The sequence below is a fragment of the Haemorhous mexicanus genome, chromosome 12 (assembly GCF_027477595.1).
Source record: "Haemorhous mexicanus isolate bHaeMex1 chromosome 12, bHaeMex1.pri, whole genome shotgun sequence".
NCBI classification, from domain to species: domain Eukaryota; kingdom Metazoa; phylum Chordata; class Aves; order Passeriformes; family Fringillidae; genus Haemorhous; species Haemorhous mexicanus.
The window spans coordinates 15,736,085-15,756,418 of NC_082352.1; the positions used below are offsets into that span (position 1 = coordinate 15,736,085).

The 20,334-nt window shown below is 50.3% G+C and overlaps 2 protein-coding genes and 1 long non-coding RNA gene across 18 annotated transcripts in view; 1 reads left to right on the forward strand and 2 right to left on the reverse strand.

The window, feature by feature from the left end:
• CTCF (CCCTC-binding factor) overlaps nt 1–8,641 on the reverse strand; it is a 34,900-nt gene extending 26,259 nt beyond the window's left edge. For 2 of the 9 annotated variants that reach the window (XM_059857296.1, XM_059857291.1), the window contains exons 1-2: nt 8,476–8,494; nt 498–610 (exon numbers count right to left, since the gene is read on the reverse strand). The gene's annotated coding sequence lies outside the window, so the exon portion shown is untranslated. Of the gene's footprint in view, nt 1–497; nt 611–4,944; nt 5,037–8,475 lie in introns of those variants that run through there. The other 7 variants (XM_059857294.1, XM_059857297.1, XM_059857292.1 and 4 more) reach the window with 6 other exon arrangements.
• On the forward strand, nt 7,890–15,319 carry LOC132332729 (uncharacterized). Its single transcript, XR_009487979.1, has 2 exons — nt 7,890–8,047; nt 13,168–15,319. It is a non-coding gene; the product is annotated as an uncharacterized LOC132332729 (long non-coding RNA).
• A 775-nt stretch (nt 15,320–16,094) lies between these two features.
• RIPOR1 (RHO family interacting cell polarization regulator 1) overlaps nt 16,095–20,334 on the reverse strand; it is a 31,459-nt gene continuing 27,219 nt past the window's right edge. For 7 of the 8 annotated variants that reach the window (XM_059857288.1, XM_059857289.1, XM_059857284.1 and 4 more), the window contains 8 exons: nt 20,002–20,176; nt 19,718–19,853; nt 19,387–19,548; nt 19,092–19,250; nt 18,551–18,747; nt 18,361–18,444; nt 18,074–18,164; nt 16,095–17,062 (listed from right to left, as the gene is read on the reverse strand). In XM_059857288.1, the coding sequence (XP_059713271.1) occupies nt 16,965–17,062; nt 18,074–18,164; nt 18,361–18,444; nt 18,551–18,747; nt 19,092–19,250; nt 19,387–19,548; nt 19,718–19,853; nt 20,002–20,176 (1,102 nt within the window). In that variant the 3' untranslated portion in view covers nt 16,095–16,964. Of the gene's footprint in view, nt 17,063–17,110; nt 17,855–18,073; nt 18,165–18,360; nt 18,445–18,550; nt 18,748–19,091; nt 19,251–19,386; nt 19,549–19,717; nt 19,854–20,001; nt 20,177–20,334 lie in introns of those variants that run through there. The other variant, XM_059857285.1, reaches the window with a different exon arrangement.

A 20,334-nucleotide genomic window follows, 5' to 3' on the forward strand; every position in this document is an offset into this window, starting at 1 on the left:
ACCTGTTTCAAGAGGCAGCACATCATACTGACCAGCAACTGCACTGGATCAAGCACTTCTAACCAGGAAGAGCCAGACTGGTAACACAGCAGGACAAACATTCAATCTCTCTCCTTTGAATCTGGTGGAGATGGAGAAATCATCCCTAAGGATTTGTCTGCACAAGCCACTCAAAGCAGATGTCTCCAAAACCATTACAGATGACATGTCAGGAAAGCGAGACATCAAAATATTTTATTGTCTGCTCCACCATACTGTCATGGAAGCTCACAAATTCTTCTTCATGTAGGTCAAAATGTTGGTAGGACAAGGAGAGGATGCAGCTGCTTTAACAGGACACACAGTACAGAAGCGAAGCATAAAGTAGTTGGGGATCATGTAATGCTCCAGGTAGCTGAGAGCAGGCAGGAGTCAAGAGCAGTCATTCTTTGGCAGGAAGGAGAGAAGAGTATTAATAAATATGGAAGGTAGGCAAGGATCAAGTAATCAATGAGTACCTTTTGAGTATTCAGTATTGCCACAGGAAGCGATAAATCTCTCTTCAAAGATCAGAAGTGGCAGTAAGTTATATACTCAGCAGGAATGCTGGATAACACTAACTTCTTCCATCCTCCAAAAAGAAAAGAAAAGAAGAAAGGTTTTAATAATCAGATCAGCTTTGACTGACACTATTAGCCCTCAAAAATGTAACTTTTTTTCCAACCTGTAATCTGGAAACTCCTGAAGTGCCTTTAAGGGGTTTTCTTGCAGTACATACTGAGAAAGCAAAACTGAAGTTTAGACTGCACTTCCACTGCAAACAGTTTAGAACACAGGAGAAGCTACTGGTTAAAATGTAATAATGTTAACTTATGTCATGGAATTATACAATCAAAACCAGGGGGTATTTTTAATTCCGTGGCATTTCCTGTTTTCATTTTCAATCTCTAGATGTTAGAAGCGGTTTCAAGGGAAGAGCTCTGCACATCAAATACAAGGAGACAGAAAAACTATACAAGAAGCTGAAGTAATTGGCCAAAAATCACTACTGGTTCTACTGCAGTGAAAGGCTCTTCCAGGAGCCAGTCCGGAGAAACCATGTCTCTTTCAACATTAAACAATGGGAGAATTCAATTGCCTGGACAACAATTTTAAACATACAGGGAAGTTTACAGCTCCATTTCAAAGGAGTAAAAAAAGTTTACAAATCGCCAAATGCTGCTATTACTACTTATGCTCTTGGCTTCCCTCACAGAAAGCCTCTACTTACCCCAAAATATTTTGGGGCATGGTTCCACGAAGGCTCAAATCAAATTTGAGGCAGCTTTTTTTCCACATCCACTTACATGCTATCGCCCTCATGAAGCAAATTCTGCTGACCAGTTCATCACCTGGAGATGAAACTGCCAGCACACACGTGGAAGGAGATGGGGTCACAACAATCCTGATGCAAGCCAACCTAATTTTCCAGGGAACCCTTGACTTTCACCTCCTTAAATGCTTTGGTGTTTATTCCCAAAAGAGCAAGAATTGTACATTTCCTTGTATAGTTTTTATCAATAGGTTGGGAAAAAATGAGAAAATTTCTTTTATCCAACGTGAGCATAAAAAAAAGCCCTACAGGGACAGATCATTGTCCATTTAGTGCAGCAGTCTGTCCCCAAAAATTCTAGCAGGAAACAGTGTGTAGAGAGAGCAATCAGTCATGTCTGTGGTTTACCACCCTTATCCCAACACCCAGTCAAGGGATTAGGGATCATTGCCTCTGGACTTGTGGATCCCCTTCTGAACCTACAGCATCCCCACAGACTCTTACCAAAACAGGTTTCCCTCAATTGTGGTGTATTTACCTCATTTTTCACTCCTACAAGCTATAGGCTCACCACAAAACTCCCTGCACTTACCCAAGAAATTGGCCTTGTGTGAGCACAGGCAAGCACAGCAGCCAGACTGGGCACAGACTGAGTTCTGTGAAGAACTCAAGGGGCAGCAGCAGAGTGACACCATTCACCTTCTTATGAACAGCCAGGAGAAACCAGAATTGCCAAACTCAAGCATCATGTGCTTCTGTTGAAATTACCACACAGAGGAGCACACGGATTACAGGTAAGCTTGCTCTGTAGCTCTGAGTTCTCAAGATTACATGTCCCCTTTCTACCTTTCTAATGTAAGATGTGGAAAAAAAACCTTCGCTTCCAACAATCTCCACCTAGAGATGCTTAAGCCACCATCAAGCTATTCACTGCAACATCCCTGAGAGCTAAGAAAGTGTCAAACACTTGTGTCAAATCTCCACACGAGGCATTAACATAGCTTAAAATTATTGATTTGTTTACTCCTCCTTTCACAGCTTTATGCTTCAGTTTAATTCCTGATTAAGCCAGTATTTTACTCAGAATCCAGTTTAAAACTAGGATCACTGCAGATAATATAATTCCACACAACAAACACAAATTCAATATATAAAAACTCCTTTGCTGATATAAAGACTGTCTGAGCAGCAGCACTTGTGCCAAGGTCCTTGGGCTGCTTGGTATGCAGCGAGCTGGACATGAGCCAGCAGCTTGTCCTGGCAGCAGAGAGGTAACATTTATCTTTCCAACAGCTCCCCAATGCCACAGCTCAGATCAGGATGTAAAGTCACAAGTCTGGACCGGGTATACAGGACACTGCTTGACAGATTTCCAATACATACCAATATCTGCTTATTTTCCCCATTCAGAAGATTTTACTGGTTTGATCATATTCTTGATTGAAAAGGAAAAGTCCTAAACCTCTCTCTGTTTAAAAAGAGGGAAGGTGGTTCAAGAGAAGAGGTGCTATCCATAATTTTCTTTAACATCCCTGGTTTATCACTGAGCCTGACCTCTCATGAATGACAGTTCTCTAAATATATACGAAACAAGAAAAAGTCAGCACTTTGCAGCTGGCTGAAGCAATTTTTAGATTTTTTCCCCCACAATCTTGATTCAAAGATGATAAGAAATTAGAAAATATATGACTGCTCATGATATCAATCCATTAGTTAACCACCCTCCCTGTGAAACACTTAAGCCTTTTAATTTGAACTTATTGGGTTACAAATTCATATTGTGTTTGTCAACAAGATTAGAACAAGATCACTAATATCCAGTATTATTTTGTAAGGGACATATCTGAGGACTCTCATCAAGTCACCTCAGTTTTGATGAGAAGCTGCACAGCACGTGTTTAACATTTTACTGCATGGCAATACAGCTTAGATTTCCATCACACTGGAGATGAATCCCTTTTCACACAGTAATTTTTTGGAGGGTTTTGAGTGCTGAGGCCAAAACCATATGTAGGATTTTGGGAATGACTTGATCCCATCCCACAAGATGGGCAAGAACATACTCGTGTTTATTTCACTAATGCATTTAAGAACCACATTAGGTTCTTTGTCACAGCATCACCTTGGAAACTTGTGTTTATGCTGTTTATTCACTATGACTCCAAAACACACTTCAATCACTGCTTTCTAGGATACCATGTGCCTTGATTTAAATTCACCTGGAATACCTGGTTCCCAGGTGCACAGCTTTACATGTAGCAGCCTTAGCACACACACTGGACTGGATTTACTCCACCTGACAATCACAATGGCTGCCTTAGCGCCCAGTTATTTTCCACGAACCAGAAGTTTATCATGAACAAGTTTTTAAATACATTTTTCACCAACAAAATCATTAATGAAAAAAAATTGTGACAAGCAATTACTAGTTTTTGCTGAATATCCATGGAAACAATTCACTCTTGTACACCCCCAGATTAATCCTGAACTAAATGGCATTTACTGATACTCAGTACTAATATTAATATACAGTAAGGCCATCAAGATCAAGTCCTTTAAAAAAGTCAAAAAATAAATTTAACAAGCTCTTGTTTTCTTAAAGCCTTTGCTACTACGATTAACACTTTTCTCTACATTAACTAAATTCTGTACTAAGAATAAATGGGAGAGAGGGTAATAATCTGAACGACACGCATGTTAACACCATGCAGAGCTAGCCAAACACCCAAGGTGTCTTGGGCACCTGCCACCCTCCCTGCACAGCCATGTTCATCCACTCCACCTCCTTTTAGAACTGACACATCAGCACTTCTCTGACCTCCTGGAATTTCACTACTGTTCCAAAGTGTACTGACTATAAAATCTCCATTCCAATACTGCAGTTAAAAATATTCCAGTGGTGAAAAATATACCAATATGCCAAGGTAAATGTCTCTCTCCCCTCCCAATGTACTCTGGTAGGGAGCAGTTTTAAAGAGTTTTTGTGTTTTGTCTTGTGTTTATTTTTTTTAATATACTTTACCTGTGGATGTCTGAGACATATACAGGCTTCTAATGATGATGCATTATTAATACAGACAGGGGTGCAATTCACATGCCAAACAATCTGGGATTTGCCTTCTGTTTTGCCAGAATTTGACAAATTCAATGATCAGAATTTTTCTACCGTATGGGAAAAAAATATGCAAAACAAGATTTTCAGTATAAGATGAACTTACTTAACCCTGTCTTTACATTTGAGCAAAGCTTTCCAGTGAAACCCATGAAGCTTTACAAATTTCATGAGTTTGCAGCTATAGCAGAAAAAATAAGATGCTGCTGCTAACTGACTGACACAATATGTATCTGGGCAGACTACTTGCACTGCAGGGAGAAAAAAAATACCCTGTAGCTCAGCTTGCTGCACTGCTACCTTTACACAAGCCTTTGCTGGTGTCACTGGTCAGAATATTAACTGATCACTGCCCTTGTTTTTTTAAATAATTTCAAACATTCCTGGCCTCACTTCTTAATATGAGCCCCCCACAGCACACTGAAATCCTCAAGTAGCTGACAGTAAACTGAGGGAGGGCTTGAACTGAGGGAGGGGGGGGGTCTCTAAAAACAAACCTTTACAGAAGAAATGCAACTCTATCTACGACTCAAAACTTCACCTGCAGGGATAGTTAGAGAATAATGCTTCGGGAGTCCATTCTATCAGAGATGTCCCCTAAGTCAGTGCATGTTAACTGCGCCATTCTTGAGAGCTGGCTCTGCACTACTTCTCTTTTCACCTGTTAAGAACCACATTGGAAGGAAATTAAGATTTTATAGCTTCCAAGGTTTTATATACTGAGGAAAACTTCACTTTAGCTTTAATTTACATTAGATACCCAAACCAAATTGTTCTGTGTACAGTTACTTAAATGTTAACATGATCTGAAACATAAAACTCCCTACTCACCTTCTGTTTATTCTGCTCTTCTTTTTGAGATTATTTTTCTTAATTAGAGAAAAACAGATCACTCAGCTGAGCAGCAACTCTTTAGTTTTCATATTAAATATATCTGGGGTAAGCATACCTCACTTAATTCCTAAAGACTGATGAATTATTGGAGAGATCTGGGAGAAGCAGCAGAACAGGGTGTTGTAAATGAAATTCAAATATCTTTCAGCACAATAAAAAGCAGTATTTTTAGCTACAGTCATGACAGATTCTTTCTAAGTTTCAGTAAAAAAACCTGAAAGAACAAGTGCCACACGTATGATCTGAACCATTGTTACCATCACTAAATATAAACAATAAAAGGGAATTTCCTGGATCTGTGTGTGTCTCTAAGACCATGTAGGTTACAGAGTAGCAGAGCTTGATACTATATTGACATTTTAAGGTTTAGTACACCAAAGAGTGAACTGGGCATCTGAACTAAAGCCAAATGGATGAACAGGGGTTTACAGCTAAGCAAATAAATCAGTACAGTTCAGTAAGTCATCACACACAAAACAAGCAGTCAAAGCTTTGGTTTCTTTCAGCTTTTGTCAGTGTGTGTCCTCATGTGTTAAGGTAAAGCAGTGGCTGCTCCTTATTACACATATTTCTAGAGCACCTACAAGCACATTTGGGATCCTAAACCTTATTACTCCCTCAAGCATTCCCTCTCTGGTAAAGAGGTAAGAGAAGCTAAAGTTGGCAGGATGGGGAATTAGGGAGTTTTTATGCAAATATAATCAATAATATAGCTGAAAGAGCTCATGTACAAAAAACGGCTCAGACAGAGCAGGGAGAGCTATCCAGAGGTCAGCAGAACCTGTTTAAGTATGAGGGATAAGTACAAGGAATAGGCTGGCTTTGCTCCAAGAACAGACAGGCCTAATAATATTCAACATCCAACTTCCAAAAATCTAGAAAAGCAGGAGTTCTTGGACATGAAGTCCTAAGGGAAGGAGAAGAAATTAAATTCTGGAGTAGGCTGTGCACAGAAATTCCTTAGCAAGTTAGTAATCCCATATAATTAGATTTTTCAGGTAAATGCTGAATTAAGTCAAGAACAACACGGGTCAGCTTCTGGCATTTCAAGACACAGCCCTGAGAGCGCAGCAGGCGGGTATCAACCTGCAGCCCCAAGAGCTGGTGAGGATGCACACAAATTAGCTATGGATCATAGTCAAGATCCAGCCTGCTCACATGAAAACAGCTCTTGAAATAGCTCCTTCCCTCAGAAACTCTGCAGGCACGAGTCACCAGCAAACTTAACGCTGTAGTGACAGTTCTCCAAGCTCTGTCTGAAATGGACGAGCCTTGCTGTTATTATTTTAGTTGCAGGGCCACTGGAGGCTACAGGAACTCGAGTTTTGCACCTTTTGCTCAGATACTACTCCTCAAAAATACCCCACAACGTCTCTTGAGCCTCTGTGCATCCTAATAACCGTCCATGCACAGCGGATAACATTAAAACTGAGCTAGCCCTACACATAAAGAAGAAAAACAAAATGGAAGTAAAAATCCATCAACCAAGGGAAAAAAAAAGGCAGCAAGCACTGCTTTGCCCTTATACTAAAATTCAGTTCTGCTGATGTCTTCTACACCGAAGTAAAGTGTTAGGGGAATCGTTTAAGTAAGAACAGGTTGAATACAGAGCAGAATTATTTCCAATACTCAATGGGCTCCTACAAATTCAACAGGCTCGGCAGAAGATTAATGAACTGGAGAATTTGAGATGATATTTACACACTTCCTGCACTGAAACAAAACGACGTACACTGGAAGTGGTAAACAGTGTTTTAGATGCAGCGTTTTAACAACACCTCTGGAGTTTATTACTAGGATTCAGTAACTGCCTAGAGATGAGGAACAGCCATGCATGTATTTAGGGGAGACATGCTCGGCAAAAAAATAGGAAGTCACAAAAAGGAAAGCGAGCTCATTCTCACCAAGTCCTAAGGATTACACTGAACGGAGAAGGATCCATACAACACGACAAAACCCTTCTACCGAAGTCATTTCACAAGGTTAACACAAGGCCAAATCCGATACCATATAAACATATATTCTAAAGAAATCTAAAGCTGATTTCTTTCTCTCTTGTTTAGAGAACAAGCAGCAAAGCGTTTGGACACAGAGCATGTGCGGTTTCCTCCTCTGCATCACAAAAAGAATCAGGTTCTGTGCTTCCCCCCCCCCCCCCCCAAAGCAGCATAGACCCATGGAAGGGAGGGAATAACGCCGTCCTTTGCCATGAGATTTCGGGCTCTATCCCTGGGCAAGCGCCTGGCTGCGGAGGCCCGGGAGGTTCCCGGGGAGGTGCCCCGCGAGTCGGGCAGCCGGGCCAGGTCCCAGCAAGTGACACAGCTGCTCAGTAGCAGCCCAGGTGCTCCCGATCGGAGCCCGAAGCCCTGGGGGGACCCCGGGCCCGAAGTGGGGTGGCGGGGACGGGACGGGGAGGGAAGGGCGGACACAGAACGGCGGGGCCGCCGCTCTCCGGGAGCGGCGCGGGGGGTGCGGGGGGGGCTGCCGGCCGGTCACCGCGGCGAGAGCGGGCGCCCCCCAGCCGTGCCCGCCCCGGTGCTGCTGCATGGCGCTGCTCAGCCTGCCTTGCAGAGGGAGCTCGAGTCCCGCTCTGCGCCTCGCAGCGCCTCTCACTCCGCCGCACACGCCAGCGCAGCGAGGCGGCGGCCGGCGGGAGCGGGACACGCAGCCGTCCCCGCGGGCAGCGTCCGGCCGGACACCGCGGCAAGACACGGGAGGCGGGCGGAGGGCGCCGGGCGAGCCCCGCGGAGGTGCGAGAAAGGGGGGGGAGAGGTGGCGGGGCGGGAGGGGAGCGGGCCCGGCGGGGCGGGGGAGGAGGGGGAAGGAAGGGACGTGCGGGACGGGAAGGGAAGGGAGGGGGCGGTAATGGGGCGGTTAATCAGCGCCGGTGGCGCGGTGGAGGAGACAAAGGAAAGAAAATGGAGTCGAGGCCGGCGGGTGGCGGCGGCCGGGGAGGGAAGGAGGGCGGGCGGCCCGGGCGGTGCCGCAGCCCAGCGCCGCGCTGTGGGGAATGGCGGCGGTGGAGGCGGCGGCGGCGGCGCGGGGACGGTAGAGGGAGACAAAGCCCCCCTTGCTGCCCCGGCGGCGGCCGCTGCGGGGCCCCAGCCGCGCCGGAGCCCCATCGTGACACCTAGAGGCCGGAGAACGCGACTGCAAACCCCCCGCCGCCGCCGCTTACCTGCGCCCCGCGCCCCGCCGAGCTCCCTCCGGCCGCCGGGCCCCGCCGCCGCCCCGCGCCGCCCGCGGGCCCCGCGGAGGAGCCGCCGCGCCCCGCACGCCCCGCCGCGGCCGCCGCCGCTTTAAGCGCCCCGGCACCAGCCCCGCGGTTTAATCGCTCCACAGTCGCTTTCGGACACAAAATGGCGGCGGGCGGGGCACAGTGCGCACGCGCCACCCAGCGCGGCTCTGCCGCGGCCGCCGGCCCGAGCGGGGGGGAAAGGGGGGGCGGGGGGGGCCGGCGCGCGCGGGGAAGCGGCCGCGCGGGGCAGGCTGGGAGCGGCGGGCGGGGCAGGGCGGGGCGAGAGCGGGGGGGAGCAAGAGCGCGAGTCGCGCGCCAACTTCAAACGCGCGGAGCCCGCGGCGTCACCCTGCGCGCGCCTGTGCGTGCGTGCGTGCGTCACAGCGTCACGTGCCGCCGAGGGGCGGGCAGCCGGGGGGGCTGGAGGCAGCGCCCCTCCCTCCCCTCAGGGCGGTGCGCGGGGCGGTGTGAGGGGAGCGCTGGGCAGCTCCTCCGCGGGGCCCGCTCCCCTTGCGTGTTAGTGCTGCCCCGAGATCCGGACAACGGCGGGCAGTCCCAGCTCTGCACGCCGCTGCTCAGCTGGAACTGACCCCCTCAGCTCAGCCAAAACTGCCCCTTCACCTCTGCAAAACTTCCAAAGCAGGAGGCTGTGCCTTAGCTCCGTGGAAAGGAGCTCCTCAGGAGAATAAAGCCACAGAGAAAGTCCATGCTCCGTGCTGAGGAGGGTTTTGTCCTGGTTGAAAGACCCAAACTTCCCTTAAGCTGGAAGAAACTCCAACACTGAGGAGTCAGTACAATCATGAATTAATCAGCAGGAAGGTCATAGGACAGTTTTAAAAATACCAACAATTGTCTAGAATTAGGGTCTAGAGAGGAAACCATGGGAGGAGTAGCTAAGGGCACTTGGCTTGTTCAGCCTGGGACAGAGGATGCTGAGGGCAGAGCTCACGGTGGGCTTCAGCTCCCTCAGGAGAGGCAGCACCGATGGCTGCTCCCTGTGAGCAGTGACAGAGTCTGAGGGAACAGCATGGAACTGTGTCAGGGGGAGTGAGGTTGGGTATTAGGTAGAGGTTCTTCCCCAAGAGGGTGGCCAGGTACTGGAACAGACTCCCTAGGGATGTGGTCACAGCACCAGACCTGACAGAGAAGCGTTTGGACAACGTAAGGCATGTGGTGTGATTCTAGGGAATATCCTGTACAGGACCAAGATTTGGACGTGATGGTCCTTGTGAATCCCTTTCAACTCAGGAGATCCTAGGATTCCACAATTCTGTGATTTAAGATGGAGTTTGCCTGGTGTTTTTAAGGACCTTAGGCTTGCCAAGCTCATAATCAAGTAGGACAAACCAGCTCCAGTCAGCTTCAGCACAGTGGGAATGGTAGATGTGCTGCCAGGTGTTTAGTAGGGAGCTTCTGGGAAAGTCAGCAAGGTTGATTTCCATGGGAAGTTAGACACCATGGTGTTTTCTGTCCACAGCTTATTCCCAAAAGGTGAAAAGAGCCATGGCACCCTTGGTGAGACGCATGAATTTATGTGAGGATACTCGGGGGCTTGCCTGTCTTTTATTTGCTGCAGTTTCCTGAGTTGCTGAATCTTCTGGGTTTAACATATTCTCTCATCTCCAGCAGTGTTGTAGCAGCCCCAGAGCTGATTGACAGGCAAGCTGAGGAGAGGAGAATTCCATGAGCTCATGCTGCATCCTCTCGGTATTTTCTTACCATAAATCCATGTGAAATGGAGCAAGAGTAATGGGTTAAAATATTAATGGTTCAAAAATCAGACTCATTGGAAGGAAGCTGCATCTTTTTGTTCCTCTTACTCCACCAGTCGCTGGAGAACAATAAGGCCAGGAATTCAGAGAGAAATCTGTTAAGAAACCCCAACACAAACCTGTGGTGGGAATTTTAAGGCTGTTAGAGTTGAAATCCATGTTAAAAATCTTTCCTCCAATTTAAGCCTCTTGAGATATCACTGCAGGTTGGGGTAAAAGCTGTTCAACGGCCCAGGCGTTACCACAACCTGCTTAACAAGTGACAAAGCCATCAGAAAAACATTAGCATACATTAGCATGTGTAAACTGTACCCTTAAATGCTGGTATGAATAATGGTGATGACTTGCTGAGCTGCGCTGTGGAGAGGAGGGTCCCTCTGCCAGGGAAGTTGGGCTGAGAGTGAGATCAGGCCCTGACCCGGCTTTACGGGTTTCTCCTGCCTAAGCCTAAGCTCTCTCAAGTCCTTGCAAAGCAGCAGAGCGCCGTGGGCTGTGTTCTGAGTACCAGTACTCCTTTGGAGGTTGTTGACGACCCAGAACAAGTTTCCTTCTCAGGATCATGACAGCAAGATAAGTCCATTAGCCAGTTTCAGTGGGGCATAGGCAGCTTTACCGAGGGGCCAGAGGGGATGAGCTGTGTGGGTGCAGCCTTGGCTGAAGGAGAAATAAATTATCTACAAAGCAATGGTAAAAAGTGGCCATTAATTATGAGAGGTGATGGTGTATCCCACAACCATGAGCTCCTGGGTCTTCATTGCATGAGCAATTTGAATCATCAAAACAATACCCTGAATTTGAAGGAACCTCACAAGGATTTTTGAGTCCCATGTTGGACAATCAAAGCTTTGCTAAAATAAAAAAAAAAATCCCCACATCCATGGCCTTCCAGTTTAGCCACTGGATGAGTTGGTGTAGAAGGAAATTAAGTTAGCACAGCACGAAGAATCTACTCAGAACATTTCTGTAGTGTGAGTTTTTAAAAAATCATGTGCATTCTAAGCTGTCAAGCCATCAATTCTCACGCTGCAATTTTTGGGGGAATGGCATATCTTTCGTCTGTAGCCATGAATCCTGCTTTAAGCTTAAAATTTAGCTCAGGCACGAATCAAAATGGAGAGGAGCAGTGGCTATGTGTAAAACTATCTCTTACCCTGTTTTAACTACTTACCCAGGGCAGGGTGTAAATGGTTGCTAATGATCCCTCTGCTTTTTGTTTGAGCCATTCCATGTCAAACGGTCGCATCTTTCTAGTAGGAATGTCGCTGCTTAGGAAGCAGAAGGTTTTTGTCCTGGCAAGCACCTATTCGTGGACTTCTGCCAGAGGGTGTCCCGGGCCATCCACCAGCGAGTGCTGGGGGTCTGCCCTACTGATCCTGGGTTTCCTCACTTGGAGGCGCTTTTGAGCTGATTTGCAGGGAATTCAAATCCCCAGCTTCAGTCCTAACTGTGACTGCTCCTGAGTATCGGTCTCTGAACCTGTCCAAATGAGACACCCAGAGGCAGATGCTCCTTCTAGAAAAGTTGCCTGAGCAAGGCCTTTCCCAGAGACACCTTGCCCATGAGCAGAATGGAAAGAACTGAGGCCAAAGAACTCTCGACCACCTTGCTGAGGCCGCGGGTAGGCTCACCCTCCTCATTCCAGCTCTGCACTTCCATCACCTTCACAATCCCTCGGGAGTCACCACTCTAAGTCAGCTCTAAGCAAGGCAGTAGTCGAGCTTGAGAGCATTAAATTACATTTTGAAGGCTGCCTAGAGCGCCTCGTCTCTGTGAAACAAGGCCCCAGCTGTTGCCCCAGGAGTGGTCCTTGGAGAACAAGCCCATACAGATGTGCCTGACAGCCCTGCAAGGAACACGTCCGTGCTCACGAGGAGGCTGTTGCTTTGCTGTGGTTCAGCTCAGGCTGCCTAGCTGTTCCAATCATCTCTAAGTGCCCCAGTGAGTGCCTTGGAAACATAATTTCCCACAAGCCTAGGAAAAGGTGGGAGGTCCAATTTTAAGATTGCTCAGACCCATAAACTGTAACCTCCAAAAATTACTTCTCATCCAGATTTAAGTGATTTCTAACACAAGAGCTGATTGGAGCTTATAGTGCCACAAAGTGGCAGTGTCTCCTTGGGGTCATCCTGGCTGGTGGCTGCTGTTGGTGTCAAACCTAGGCAGATGCACCAGCCCGGATGCTGTGCAATAGGAGGGAACGTTGTGCTGATGGTCTTTAGGGGCTCCTTAGGACACTTTCCCAAGACTGGCAGGTAAAAAGTGATACCGCAGAGTGCTCCAGAATCTGTATGCACCCTTCCAATTAAAAGGAAAAAAAAGCAAAACCAGCAGTAAGCAGGGAAAAGGAACATCTTTCCCAAGCCAGAGCACATGGATAATGTAACTGTGACACAGACACCCTCCCACAGGCTGCAGCTCCTGCAAGAAAAGCAAGTAGCTGCTGAGCACAAGCACGTCCGTACGGGAGGGGGATGTTTTAAGTGCTGACACAGTTTTGGCTGACAAACGCGGTGCTGGCACGCTGTCTCCTTTGAAATAACAAACGCTGCTGCAAAACGTGCTCTGCACTGCTGTGTCTGTCCCTAGGGCTGTGAAAGTGGCTCCCAGGGAGTTCACCCATGAAGCTGAGAGGTCTGAAAATCAAGACCTTTTTGTGTGAAGTTTGGCCCTGTGGAAATGGCAGTCCTGCAATTCCAGGTGACCTGGTGGTGTCCATAGGGCAGAGGTCTTTGGCAATGCCAGCACAGACTCATTCACAGCAAGGGGCTCATCAATAGATTCTCAAGTTAATCTGTTTGAGTTTTTTTCCCACATGTTCTTACAGCCACAAAAATAATGGGATTATTCTTTGCAATTCCAGGAGCAGAATCATTTTGTCCTGGCCTGCAGCTCCCTGCCTCCCCTGACGGAAGTCTGCTTTCCTGCTCTGATCTCTTCAGTCAAGGTGTAGCTTATCTTGGAAAGTGGAATTGTGCTGCTGGGAGTGGACAAGGTTTTGGCAGGGCAAGGGGAACAGCCAGGTAGGTGAGTGAATTAAATTAATGGCTTTGGCCACTGGGGCACTGGGCTGGTTTTTTTTTTCAACAGTTATTGCAAAGGGAAAAGAAACCAAACCAAACCAAACCAAACGTGTGAGATGGCTGGGCCACTTTCCACCTCGCAGGTGCTCTTGTCTGCAGTTGCATGTGCCAGCTGGGACCTATATCCCTCATCTCTTGCTGCTCGAGCTGACTATATGATGCAGTGCTTTGGGAAAAGCACTGTGCTTCTCTTCTGGTGCTCATCCAGCCCCCAAAGCAGGTGGAAGAAGGCTAAGGGATGAGTGATGCAGCAGTGTCCCCTGGTTAGCCCTCCCTGCAATCCCATCTGCAGATAAAACTGCATTCAGAAGTGGTCATGCTGAGGGGGTGTCCCAGATGGGACCACTTGCACCACAACATGCTACATTCTGCCTGAGCCTGCCCCAAAAAGCTCTGCTACAGTGAGGAAGGAGGAAGTGAAGGCTGCAGCCTCTTGGGATGTACTTAGAAACCCTGGGAAGCATCGATGGATGGGCCTTGCTTGCCCTGGGAACTGTAAATCCCTTGCTCCGCTGGTGATGGCAGTGCCCCTGCTCTGGCAGAACTAAGGGGATGTCCCTGTCTCCTCTGCTTTTGGGAACATCTTTGCTGCTCTGAACTACTCCCCTCCCAGGACCATACAGGCCATTAAGATGATTAAGGGATTGGAGCAGCTGTCCTGAGAGCTGGAAAAATGAAGGCTTGGGAAGGGGGTTCTTGTCCATGCCTGGTTGGGGGATAAAGAATCACAGAATAGTAAGGTTGGAAGGAACCACTATGGGTCATCTGGTCCAACCTCTCTGCTCAAGGGGTCATCCTAGAGGGCATTGGACAGAATTGTGTCCAGATGGTTTTTTAATACCTCCAGTGAGGGAGACTCCACACCCTCTCTGGGCAACCTGTTCCTTTGTGTGGTCACCCACACAGTGAAGCTGTTCTTCCTCATTTTCATGTGGAACTTCCTGTGCATTAGTTTCTGCCCATTGCCTCTTGTCCTCTTGGGGGGCCTCACTGAGCAGAACCTGATCCATCCTCTGGCACCCTCACTGCAGATACTGACAGACATTGATGAGGACCCCTCTCAGTTGTAACTTCTCCAGGCTGAACAGCTCAGCTCCCTCAGTCTTTCCTTGTAAGAGAGATGTTTCAATTCCTTAATCATCTTTGTATCCCTCTGTTGGATCTGCTCCAAGAACTCGATGTGTCTCTTGTACTGAGGAGCCCAGAACTGGACACAGCATTCCAGATATGGCCTCAGATATGGAGGGGCAGGATCTTGCTCTGCTGCCAATGCTCTTCCTAATGCATTCTAGGATACCAGTGGCCTTCTTGGTCCCCAGGGCACACTGCTGGCTAAGGGACATCTTCTTGTCCACTGAGATTCCCTGGTCCTTCTCTGCAGAGCTGCTTCCCAGCAGGTTGGCCCCCATCAGGTACTTGTGCATGGAGTTATTCTTGCCCAGGTGCACCATCGTAGTGAGTGTTCAGGGGTTTAAACCAGCAGAAGGTGGTAGGCAGGATTTGAGAAGAGGAAGGCAAATGATACAAGCTTAAAAAAATCACCAGTGAAACCACAGAGACACATCACAGAGAGGGGAGGGAGCAGTTCTGGAGGCCCCCAGCCCCACAGTGACACCATGCAGGGTATAGGAGCAAGGGCCCCAGCAGCCCTGCTTCATGATGCCAGTAGAAATATCCAGGATTCCCCCTTTCTGCCCAGCCCAATCCTCACTGCTCAGTGTGGCCCAGCAAGAGGACAAGAGGCAATGGGCAGAAACTAATGCACAGGAAGTTCCACATGAAAATGAGGAGTGGCACAGGACCCAGCACTCTGCCATGCACTTTGTAGCCTGATGCCACCTCCTCCTTGGTGGGGCAGAAGGCTCCGTGTCATCAGCCACATGCTGCCAAGGCCACTGAACTCAGGAAATTTAATAAAAGCAGTGAGAACCATTTGTGTTGTGAGTGTCAGGGAGGTGGCCCCCACTATGCTGCTGCACCATGCTGTCAGAGCCACCAAGAGGGCAAAGTTCCTGGGAGAGCCATGGGAAACAGTGCTGTCCTGCCAGCAAGCTTCTGAGAATCCAGCAGCTTGTTGGTGCTGAGGAGCTGCACAGGAGTGACACAAAAACCTCAAAAAAAACCTCCAGCCTCAGGGAGTGTGGTGAGGGGACACAGAGAACAGCCTCCCTCCCAGCCCAGTGGTGTGTCCCTCACACAGTGAGGTGGGGACAGCGGATATCCTGGGACAAGGCACAGCCAGTTAGGCAGAGCAGCTCACAGGGTGGTTTAGCATTCCCTGTCACACCCATCCGGTGTAGGAACATTTGGGAACATGGCCTGGCCACCACAGCTGCTGCAATCTGCTTCTAGTGCTGGACATGGGTCCTTACTGGTCCAAACTGGAAGTCAGGGCCTAGATAACCAACAGCAGCTGGAGATGGGGAACGTGTGGATTTACACACACACACTCACACAGGGCTGTTTCCATTCCCAGGGCAGCCCTGGTTTTGGTGGCCCCCATCCTGTGGGGTCACCTCCTACTACTTGGGTGATGCATCCTATGCTCAACAGCCAAATTTTGGCAACATTTGGCTGAGTTGCAGGGCCAGAAGTCACAATTATTTCCCGTGACATCCCCTGTCACCCTCCAGGCAGCTATGCTGACACCCAACTTGCCCTGCCCCAGGGCACTGGGGCCAAAGAAACACCCTTACAGCGACACCGACACTCTTTAAAGATTTTTATTTCTGCTTTAAAATCAAAATTAGTCATTCTCTGTAATTACATTATATATAGATTTATAGAGACAATATAGAAAAGAATTTTTTGCTTTTGTTTTTCTGCAAAAATCTGTAAATAAAAAATAAAATAAAACAAAACAAACAAAAAAAAGAGGTGGCAGCTTCTGTCCATCCGTCTGTCCATCCCTCTATCACTCCTCCTGCCCCTGCCCTCCACAGCACTTTCCAACAGGCCAGGAAAGGCTCTGGGCTGAGGCCACATCTCACTACACTCCCTACAGCCACAAGCCAGGGAGGGACAGGAGCACGTGGAGCTGGAAAGAAGAAACGCCAGCAGAATATATTAATATCTTATATTTCATTTTATTTAAGTCCTGGGGACTCCAGGTGGCAGAGGGCAGCAGTCCCCATGGCCCTGGCAGCTCCTGGAAAGAAACAGCAAGGTTTCCAAAGTGCAGGTCCTTCCGGGACAGGGCGCGTGCCCTCGAGCAAGAAGAAGGCAAGAGGAGGCAGAGAAATCCGGTACCTCTCCCTCCACCCCAGTCCTGGCAGCTGCAGCGGACGAGGGGGCAGGAAGGGTGGACTCCCTGGGTACTTTAAATAGCGATCAGAGGGTGGGATGTGCAGCGAGCCCCCTGCCCAGTGGTGTGGAGGTGACACCCCTGGGGCCGGTGGCCGGGGACAGGGAAGCGGTGCTCCGTAAGGCAGTGTGCGGCCATGGCGAGCTGCCGGCGGGCGGGGTAATACTGTGGTGTGCTGCCGGGAGCGGAGCTGCCGGGTCCCCAGTCCGTGCAAGCCCGGGTGGCCCAGCAGTGCCTTTGCCCTCAGGGATGGCAGGCGGGTGTGCGTGGGTCTCAGAAAGCTGTACTGGCCATGCTGGCTGGTGCAAAGATCCGTGGGAGGCTATCCAGGGTCTCCTCCAATCGCCGGTGAGCTGATTTACCGTCTTCCCCTGCAAGTACATGCCACGGTCAGTGATATGAACTGCAGAACTTCTGTCCCCTGCCAATCTCTGTCCACTTACCCTGGCCTTTCCAGGAAAACATGCCTAATACCTGGTAGAGCTGAGCCTGCGTGCTATGGCTACAGCATGGAAACCTCTCTTGTTCTCTATAGCATACCCCTGGGCAGGTCCCAGCTGGGATCTGGATCAAAAAGTCCCCAGAGCTCCCGACTGAGAGGTTGAAAATCCCGTTCTCAGCTGCCCATGTGGGACAGGGTTAACCCGTGTTTCAGCTGCAGGACTGTTGGCTTGTGGAGAGCCTCACTTGGGGCCAAGGTACCAGTGCTCACTGTGCCAGCTCCAGCTCCAGTGGCTCCAACAGCTGTGCACATCGGCATGCACTGGCATGGGGGTCACAAGGGCTCCCCCAGAACCCCCAGGCACACACAAGGATGCACACATCCATGCTACAGGCTCACTCTGAGCTCTGCCTGCAAATCTGCCCGCAGCGGCCATCCCCAGCAAGAGATGGTGACATGGACAATCTGCTGGGACATAGGACACAAGGCATCTACATGTGTCGGGGTGTCAGTGGAATGTGCACTATCAACAACCAAGACTATCAACACACAGACTCCAAAACGTGACACAGCTGACAGGCTCTAAGACAGAGACATTCGTGAGCAAAGCAGCCAGAGCAGGGACAAGGGGTACAAGGACAGCTCACGTGTCCCAACCTGTGCAGCAGCTGCCACGATCTGGAGGCCTAGAAACACACTCAGATGGTTCTCTCAGGGCCATCTAGCAAATAATAAATAACAACCAGGCTTAGTGCTGTGGCTACAGGATGCCTGGCCCTCACTGCCAGCTTGTTCTTGCCTGGCAGAGCTCGGGGCGTGATGAACCAGAGTGCGTGGGGTAGCCATGGAGCCCCATCTCCCGTGGGCACAGCTGGCACCAGGAGATGCCACTTGGGATGCTGTGGGTGGGGAGCAAGCAGAGAAGCATCAGGACACTCACCGCACAGCATCAGGCTCTGCTTGGCTGCCTCCCTCACAGGCTCTTTGTCGGTTTGGCACAGGTAAACCAGCTGCTCGATGCTCTCCTTGGCCTGCAGGAGAAGGGACAAGGAAATGAGTTTTGGCTGTCAAGGCTGGAGCAGGAACACAGCCAGATGAGGAGGGTAGCAGAGGGCACTGCAGCCCCAGGGTGCAGAAAAGCCCCTCATCCTCTTTCTTTTCCTCCTCATTGTGTTTCCTCTTCTCCTGGAACATGCAGCCCTGCTGTCTCCTCCCCACATCCCTCACCTTCAAGCAGCCCAGCGCCGCACACCCTGCCACACGTGTCTGCACCTCCTCATCCTCCAGCTGCTCCAGGAAACACACGAGGGCCTGGGGGAGATGGGGGAGTCAGTTCCACCATCTGTAGCAGAGCAGGGGCAGCACCCCGGGGTCTGTGGCACCAGCCCACGTCATCCCTGGCTTGCCCAGCACATACCCGTTGGCGGAAGCGGGGGTTTTCTGCCAGGCTACGGAGCTGGGCTGACACGGCGCTCACCACCTTGCTGTTGCCCTCCACGAGGAGCAGGCTCAGTGCCTTCAGTCCCTCCTTCTTCAGGCGGCCCTCGGGCATGCGCTTCAGGGCACGCAGCACCACGTCCTGGTCATCCGAGTTGAGGTTCTGTGCCAGCAGTGCTGCAGGAAGCCATCCAAGGTGTGGGAACTCACACAGCACTCCCCCACACCCCTGCCACCCATCCCCGGGCACCTTGGATTCATGCTGGGCAGAGTGGGGCCCACACAAGGTGCTAATGCATGGAATTGCTCCCCAAGACACTAGGGGACCTACAGCAAGGATATCAAAAGGCAGCATGGGACTGGGCTGCGCTCTAGATCAGACTGACTTGCCCACCCCAAGGATGGCTGAGCCTCTTGATGATGCCCTAGAATGGTCATGGCACTGCTGCAGGGTGATCAATCACTATGGTGATACTCTGGCACCCCATCCCAGGACTTAAGGAGGGTGGGAGGACACCCACCTTCTTCTGCCAGCTCCATCATGTAGCTGTCAAGCACCAGGGCACCGAGCGACTCAAAGTGGCTCCAGTACTGGAAGATGGTGATCTGCTCGCTCTGGGCACTGCCGGGCCGCCGGGGCAGCCGCCGATTCAGCACGTCCTCCACCAGTTTCACAAACACTGTGGGAAAGAATCAGGATCACAATGTGCAGCAGCATGGTCACTCCTCTGTGGAGCTCCTGGCACCCATATCCTCCCACTCATGGTCACTGAGTGAGGCTGGCAACTCCCCAAACACCCCTGGGCACCCACTCACCAATATCAGCCAAACCAGAGTGCTGCTCGCTGATGGGAGCTGCATACTGGGCACTGAGCACCTGCAGGAACCGCTCCACAGGGCAGGTGTAGACATTGGGCACTTCCACACAGAGGTCCCAAAGGGGCAGCACGCCCTCCTTCCGTGTCGAGAACTGCACCACTGTGGGGACAGGCACTGTCAGACCTCCCCGAGGCCATGGCAGCAGGCAGGTGACTCCTGCCCTCCATCTGGCACGGTCCGTCACTGCCCAGCCATGCCCACGAGGGGACACAGGCTTCACACAGCCTCCAGGATGGCACAGAGAGTCCCCTCAGCTGTGTTTCTTTACCATCAGCTGCTGAACTGGCTGCTCCTGTGCGCTCCTCCGTCAGCTGGCATACGATCTCTAGCACCTGGGACTCCCGCAGCAGCCTGTCCAGGGCATACATCTCCTGGCACCGCAGGGGACCGAAGGTGCCCAGCTTCTGCAACACACAGCCAAACCAGGGACTTCAGGGACAGAGCTCACTGCCCACATCACAGCCTCCAGGCTGCAGCAAGACCCCCTTCAAGGGGATACATACAGCCCATCCCAGGGTGTCCCCTGCTGCCATATCCCACCCTGGTCCTCACCAGCAGCAGGCGGTTGCAGTTGTTGAGGTGAAGCACCAGAGCCTTATCCAGGAACTCATTGCCAGTGCTCATGGGGTCAGTGCTGGCCTCAGAACCACTGCACATTCCAGTGTCATCTGCCCCCATCTCGCCAGCGCTGGGGGCTCTGGTGCTGCGCAGGGATCTGCCAGCCCTCCTGCAAGCCAGGGAGAGATCAAGGCCGTGGATCAGCACAGGACAGCTGGACTTGGCCCTTCCCCACCCACAGGGCAGAGGACAAGTCCCAGAGGCTCAAGGACTGCCTTCAGCCCACCCCTCATGGAGAGCTGCAGGGTGACATTATGCCACCAGAAG